This window comes from Triplophysa rosa, linkage group LG4 (genome assembly GCF_024868665.1).
Source record: "Triplophysa rosa linkage group LG4, Trosa_1v2, whole genome shotgun sequence".
Taxonomy (NCBI): Eukaryota; Metazoa; Chordata; class Actinopteri; order Cypriniformes; family Nemacheilidae; genus Triplophysa; species Triplophysa rosa.
The window spans coordinates 11,036,671-11,044,738 of record NC_079893.1 but is presented as its reverse complement, the minus strand read 5'-3'; the positions used below and the strand labels follow the sequence as shown (position 1 = coordinate 11,044,738).

Sequence of the window (8,068 nt, the reverse complement as noted above, 5' to 3'; positions counted from 1 at the left end):
GTCGTTTTTGGGTGAACTATTCCTTAGTTACATTAATAACAGCATTATTTCCCCCAGGCTATAAAGTATGTCATAGGTAAACTATTTGGTAAAAACCGAAGGACTACATAAATGTTTAGATAAAAATGTATTTAAAAACACAAAAGTTGGACATTTGGAAAACCGTACAGCACTCTAGACATTAACATAACAAAGGCTCAAGTCACAGCTAGCAAGTGATGTGATAGACTGAATTTACCAATCAAACTCAAATCCAGATATACAGCATGTACATTTTGAGATTTGGTTAGAATAATGAAAGGAACAGTTCAACCAAAAATAACAATGCTGTCTTCATTTATTCACCCTCACATTGTTCCAAATCTGGAAGAATGCTTGTAACCAATCGGTTCTTGGCCACTATTGACTACCATAGTAGGAAAAATGCCTTTGTTTTGTTGAACACAAAAGAAGATATTTTGAAGAATGTAGGAAAGCACACTGTTCTGGGGCACTTTTTGACTACCATGCATTGTAATTTGACCTACTAAACATTCTTCCAAATATCTTTCATTGTGTCCATCAGAACAAAGACATTTATACAGATTTGGAACAACTCGAGAGTGAGTAAATGATGACAAGACTTTACATTTTTGTGTGAACTGTCCCTTCAAGGAAATAAATGTGTAAAAATGTTTAAAAGTAAGCTACATACGTTACTTTCATATAATACGTAACTTATGTTGCTTATACAGTATATAAATTAGAAATTAAAAGATTCCATATGCTAATGAGCATTTTTGCATGTGTAGGGCCAAGCTTCCATTGCACCACACTGCTCTCTGCTGGGCATGCTGGAAATTACATTACTCACTGTTGAATTGTGAAAAGGTAGAACTGGAAAATTGCTGAGAACTGCATGATTAACCCTTAGAGATCCAGCGCAGCAAAATTTAAATGTTTTATAAATTAAATAAATTATACATACTTTTAATGAAATATGGGTGAAAACTAGGCTACACAACAAGCTCACGAGCTGACCTTATTAAGCTTATTAAACTCTAAGATGTTACATTTAGGTATTTTCTAAGCTTACATAAGTCATGACATCTAGTTTTTTTATTAATTGATCCCGTAATCAAAATGTAATGCTAGAATACAGCAATTGTGGTCACAATTCTCAAACAATAGAGCCATTCCTATAAACCATTTTTTGCTTATTATTTTTTATCTGTGTTCACTCAAAATTGTCTCATTAAAAACAATTAATTTAAGGAATGTATTTTTTGGTTTAAACTTTTATTTCATTTCGTACATCATTGTGTTAATTTGCAAATTGTTTGGGATATCTACAAGGAGCAACATGCGCACCCTGGATTGTTTCTTTCAAAAATCTTGATCCGTATTGTAGTTGTGTCAGAAACAATATAGCACTCTAAAAAGTGCTGTCCCGAATTGTTAAGTGCAATCAAATTGGATGTGTAAGTAATTTTATCTATTTTATTTACTACAGTGTATATATTTGCTATTTTTTAGATGTTTTACATTCAACTCATCAAGGTAAGCAATTTCAACTTTTTATAAGTTACAGCAAGTCACGTCTGGTCAAAATTAAATTATTAAACTGAAAATTGTAGGCTACTTAAAAAAATGTGTAAAATGTTTACAGTGAGGTCTTTGGGGTTGTTAAGGTTCTTAAATAACTGTAAACTTAATATTTGTTACTCATGTTAAAATGTCAGAACTGTTTCCATATTGTGACAAATTGGCCCATTGGATTGCAGAGGCAAATCTGTCACAACACTGTCTCGTGTTAACACACACTTGTAAGAAATGTAGCCCAGCCTATTGTTTTATTCTGCAGCATATCAGATGACATGATTCTCGAGTTAAATAGAAATCTTAATCGCTATCAGATTTCCCAAATCGTCTGATCAATGTCCCATGTCCTGTGTGAGAGCTCTCTGCGCGTTTAAAATAAGAACCGCTTCGGCTCCGCTCGGCTCTTTCCGTCTTCATCAGTATTCTTAACGTGTTCGCTGAGTTGAAACGATTCTCGGGGACGGAGCCGCAAAGGAGGAGGGCAAGACTCCCGCATCATCTCTCCATCACCACTACCGCGGTACCGGAGCTGATTTTTAACGAGAGCATCTGCGTTTTTTTTTAAGTCGTTTATTTTAACATGTGTCGATTGTATATGCTGTCGGGTGTTTTGTGAACAGTGCCCGTTTGGTGGATGTGGTCGTGGATAAGGTGAAAACGATGATTTTGTCGGGTTTCCTCTTCCCCGCGTTATGGGGACTGGCGCTCGGCGGATCTCCAGGCGTCCAAATCGGTGAGAGCACTGTCTTAGCCTTAGATCACTGTCATCAATATGTGTTTAATGCCGTTGACGACACCAAAGGTCCCCATTGATACCATGTGAGATTTTGACAATGAGATAAAAGAAAATGCCATATTTGTTATACAAGGTTTGGAATAATCATAATTAGTTTATGATTAAATAATATTTTGATGGATTTTTCCCCAGGTGGCTTGTTCCCCAGAGGAGCAGATCAAGAATACAGCGCGTTTCGGATTGGAATGGATCAGTTCAGCACGGCCGAATTCCGCCTCACTCCTCACATTGATAACCTAGATGTGGCCAACAGCTTCGCCATAACGAATTGCTGTAAGTCAACATGGATTTTCACTACTATTTCATTTCCCACATTTAAAAAAACAGGATGACATGCACATGTGTGACTCGAATATTTTCCCCCTCCTATTTGTATTAATTCTACAGTGGCAATACTACAGGACACTAAGCAATACTTTTTGTGTTATTCCTTATTAACCGCCTACCTTCTTATAAGTGTTATATTAACCGTGCTGGTGAGTCATCCATCCATTCTTTAACGCTGCCAATGAAGGGGTCACAGTTCTGGATGTTGCCAAACAATCGTATATGGACTCATCACGTTCATGGAGTCATCTTGATTCTGAGACTGAGTTGTGTACGTTTTGGTTTATGCTCTCTGGGTGTCAGCAATGCGTTGAGAGGATGGTCGTTATATAAACCATTATTTTGGGACTGTGATGATTGGCATTCGCGGTAGCAGCATGATGTTGGTTTCCACAGTAACGGCGGAGAGGAGATGGCCCCGTTTTACCAGCGTCTGCACAAAGCGATAAAAATAACAAACGGCAGTTTGACTCTTCGATACTTGACCAATATATATTTCATTTGCAATGTAGGCCTACTATTTAAATTTTTATGACCGACGATGGCAAGGGATGTGGGCGTAAAAAATGGACCTTGCGCGCGGCCCTCCCCCACGCATCTTACATCTGAGGCATGTCAAAGCAGTTCGATGATGAAACGCTGGGTTTCAAAAACGCGACTGGTGTTTAGTTCGTATGACTTTATGAGAATATAAATGATGATGGCAGCATTCGTCAATATTGTTCGCATTTAAGCGCATCCGGACATCAGTGCTGCTTTTGAATAATAGAGGGCTTTTGGTGAATGATTATACACAGATAGATCAAACATAAATAAATAGATAAAACTGAGTTTTACGATTCTGAATGTGTTCTATACAAAAGCATGAAAATGCCAACCCAAGTGAAAATGGCAACGCAAAAACGCGGCCTGTAAAAAGCACGCATATGTGAATGGACACTTGGCGTGACATCTTTAGTGTACGTCCCACCCAATCCAATAAACTGAATGAGTTGTCAACTGGTGGGCACGGCTCTTTTGGATGTTAAACACCGGTGCTCCGCGAGCGAGTTTCACTGCGACAGACCGTGTCACAGAGGCCTGAACCGCGGCTGATTCATGCGAATGGCCTGCGCGCGCGCCCACGTCCCCTCCCCACACACGTACTACAGCTCGGAAAGTCTCAATGATACATTTGGCTATACGTAGGACTTCACGTCTTGAACATTTCTTAGGCATTTGAGTGTTAGAGGTTGTGTGGAACGGTGTTCACTGCAACTGTTTAAGACGAGTGTACCTAAGCTAAAGGTATGTTTGTACAAATGTAGTTTATTCCTTTCTTGTTCAAATATGTTTTAAACATTAAATATTTGCTTCAGATGTTTGAAGGGTTTAGTATTGTACTGTAAGCCTCTAATATGTTGTATGCGTTTTGCTCTAAGTTCAAACATTTTCAGTGACACATTATAAACATTTACTCGGGACGGTATTTGCTTGAGGATATTCCTTGATGCCACAGTTGATTAGATTAAATGACACATTGATGTGACACATTAATGTTAAATGACACATTAATCAGATGTGAGATGCTGTCACCCCAAAGCAAACCCCCATTGTAACCTGCTGTACATACAGATATGTTTCTCTGGAATACTTCATTTGGATTGGTCAATCAGATCATTCAGTTTTTTTAATTCCCTCTATTTTCACATTTATGCATTTTGTTTAAAAATGGATCTCTTTAGGTTGATACGAGCCTGACCGCATTGTAAGTGTTTATTTTGCGATGATGACCAAAATCTCTTTCAAGACATGTCAGTTATGGAGTCACAAAAGAAATTCTTGATTTATTTTTAATTAATTGTTTTACAGTAAAACTATCTAAAATCCTTTAAAATCTGCAAAAGACATTAAGACTTGTTTTCACTGAATTTATTTAAAGTTTAATTTATATCAGAAATAAAATCTTACAACATAATGGACAGCTATAATGGATCTTAATGATCGGCTAACTGTGCATTATCCTTTACTTAAGCCAGCAACAAAAATATTTTTACTTTTTGTAATTCTCCACTTGCTAAAATACTGTATTTCTCTTCGACTGTTGTGGAGCACTTTATTGATGAATTATTAAAGATCTGAATATGTTTCATCCAGCCTGTCAGTTAGAGATGCAAAATTTTCTTAATGACCCTTCATTTGAATCATTTAAATGACAGTAATGAGTGAATTGGTATTCTCAATGAAGAAAATTTGCAGTTCAAGCTGCTTCTTCATGTGTTGCATGTGACACATGAAAATGGCCGTTCTGCACAGCCATATGTGATCAGCATTTGTAAAATAATCAAACAACACTTGCTCAAACACCAGCATGTTGAGTGGTGATGGTGTCTTTGTTGTGTGTATGTGTCATATGTTTGCATAAAGATATTCACACCAGCGTGTCCAGAATGGGATGCAGAGAATTTAGTGCTGAAGACAGATTGAAAAACGTGTGACTGAGCACTTTTTTTCTTTACTGACACTTCTTTAATCCCGACAATCTGCACTCACCTTGAGGAAAAGAGAAAGACTGAAAAAGAGAGAGGTCAAGGCAAGCAAGTTAGTTAATCAGGAGAACACATTCATGTGAATGAAGAATGTGTGGGAATAGACTGGTTTTAAAGTCTTTATTAGGTATGTGTGCCTTCGAGGATAAGCACATCATTACACAAGAAGCACATTTTTGAAGGTTAAAGATGATTGTATGTTGTCAGAAGATGAATGAAGCCATCAATCAGTCAAAAGTGAGAGGAGCGCTGAGCACAGCGAGGGTGAGAAGACCTGATGCATTGTACGTGCACCTGGGTCCTTTACTTACCCATCTTCAAAGAACCTTAAAATTGATTGACTAGCGCTATTTTCAATCCGTATTTGCCATGAGAACAGAATGTTTAGCGAACCTTAGTGAGGTTTTTTTTAATATCCGGAGGGCTTTAGTTAAGTCACACTGCAACCCAAGATTTTCTACTTGTTAGTCAATTGCAGGGGGTTTTAGGTGGAGTGAAATTATAAACGATTTTGCAAGAAATAAACAACTCTAGCCCAGAAGCACTTCTTGTTTCAGGTTTTTAACACTACACAAATTTCAAAACAAAATATAACAAAGATTACATAAACTGTATGTTAAATGAACATCTTAAAGCTTTAGTTATACATGCAAATAGAAAAACAGAAAGTGCTCCTTGGAATTGTTTATTTTTTACAGTACATCTTGCAAAATGGTCCATAGAGAGAATTTCACTGGACAAACGTCGATGTTGTCAACATGAGTCAGCAATACGTTTGGTTTTAGAATTGACAAAAATACACAAAATTAATATATATAGACGGGCTCAAATTTGTTGGTACCCTTACAGCTCATTGAAATAATGCTTCATTCCTCCTGAAGAGTGATGAAATTAAAAGCTATTGTATCATGTATACTTGCATGCCTTTGGTATGTCATAGAATAAAGCAAAGAAGCTGTGGAAAGAGATGAATTATTGCTTATTCTACAAAGATATTCTAAAATGGCTGGACATTTGTTGGTATACCCCTTAGAAAAGATAATACATAATTGGATTATAGTGATATTTCAAACTGATTAATTTCTTTAATTAGTATCACACATGTATCCAATCTTGTAATCAGTCATTCAGCCTATTTAAACGTAGAAAAGTGCTGTTTGGTACTACTGTTTGGTATCATTGGGCCTCATTCATGAAATATTAGTAAATATATGAGTAATTTGCGCGTAAAACGGACCTTCCCGAAAACTTTCCTCCAGATTAACAAATTCGTAAACGTCAGATTTGATAGTAAAACGTGTGTATGTAAATGAATTCCAATCACTCGTAAAAAGGGCGCTCGTGCACGGTCATTCACAATAAGCATAATCCCCGCGTATGAATTGCTACGCAAATTACGTATCTATGAATGCTGTAGAATCCTCTGGACTCCATTTTCAGGTTTGGCTATTATATTGCATAAATGCATAAGAGACTAATAGGCTATATGCCTAACAACAAATTAATACATTAAACTGTGTCTACCAAAGCGTTTTTTTAGCTAGTTGAAATAATACCTGGTGCTCTTTTGAAAATGACCAGCTGGTGGCGCTTGAGAACGCTTTGGAGGCACTGCGCGTTTTTCCATAGACGCGTTGGTTGCTGTGATTTGGAATATCCACGGCAGTTACATATTACTAGTATCTTGTTTTGAAGAATATCACTGCATGTAAAAATGCAGTAACCAATAATATTAACTTTCCATTGTTGAGTTGTACAAGTATGATGGTTGGTCAATGTAGTGTTTGTCCCGCCTCTCCTCTACTGTGATTGGACGGCTGTGTAAAAATGGACAGTGACGAGCTCTGCATTTTACCCTAAGTTAAAGAGTAAAAAATGAAACAAGAAAGGGTAAAGAAACTCGTGAAATATCATTATGATGCATAGTGCATCAAAATGCAGCGTCATCACTTTATCTAAAAGAATACAGAACGTTTGTTTTATACGCACCATTTACACGTGATAGGGAGCAGGTGTACATTTCTTTCGTACCAACTAACATTTTGAAAATACGAACATTTTCATGAATCCGAAAATTTACGTCAGAAAGACTTTACGAACGATTTACACAAAAAATCGTTATCCGCGTGTTTCATGAACGAGGCCCACTGTGTGCACTACACTGAACATGGACCAGAGAAAGCAAAGGATAGAGTTGTCTGAGGAGCTCAGAAAGAAAATAATAGACAAGCATGGTGAAGGTAAAGGCTACAAGACCATCTCCAAGCAGCTCGATGTTCCTGTGACAACAGTTGCAAATATTATTAAGAAGTTTAAGGTCCATGGAATTGTAGCCAACCTGGTGTGGCCTCAAGAGGAAAATCGACCACCGATTGAATAGAAGGATATTGCGAATGGTAGAAAAAGAACCAAGGATAACTCCCAAAGAGATACAAGCTGAACTCCAAGGTGAAGGTACGTCAGTTTCTGATCCCACCATCAGTCACTTTTTGAACAAGAAAAACATAAAAAGGCCAGGCTGGAATTTGCTAAAATTCATATTGACAAGCCACAATCCTTCTGGGAGAATGTCCTTTGGACAGACGAGTCAAAACTGGAGCTTTTTGGCAAGTCACATCAGCTCTATGTTCACAGATGAAAAAATCAAGCTTTCAAAGTAGTGAACACCATACCTACAGTGAAACATGGAGGAGGCTGGGTTATGTTTTGGGGCTGCTTTGCTGCATCTGGCACAGGGTGCCTTGAATCTGTGCAGGGCACAATGAAATCTCAAGACTATCAAGACATTCTGGAGCGAAACGTACTGCCCACAGTGTCAGAAAGCGCTGTCTCAGTC

General features: G+C 37.6%; 1 protein-coding gene across 6 annotated transcripts in view; it reads left to right on the top strand.

Annotated features, from left to right (window-relative positions):
- The first annotated feature begins 1,986 nt into the window (after nucleotides 1–1,986).
- The window catches only part of gria2a (glutamate receptor, ionotropic, AMPA 2a), a 32,447-nt gene continuing 26,365 nt past the window's right edge, over nucleotides 1,987–8,068 (top strand). For 3 of the 6 annotated variants that reach the window (XR_008962746.1, XM_057330813.1, XM_057330817.1), the window contains exons 1-2: nucleotides 1,991–2,314; nucleotides 2,510–2,650. Coding sequence is in view for 5 of the 6 variants with exons in the window: in XM_057330813.1 (XP_057186796.1) it covers nucleotides 2,242–2,314; nucleotides 2,510–2,650 (214 nt within the window). In the remaining variant the exon portion in view is untranslated. Of the gene's footprint in view, nucleotides 2,315–2,509; nucleotides 2,651–8,068 lie in introns of all 6 variants that reach the window. The other 3 variants (XM_057330814.1, XM_057330818.1, XM_057330815.1) reach the window with 3 other exon arrangements.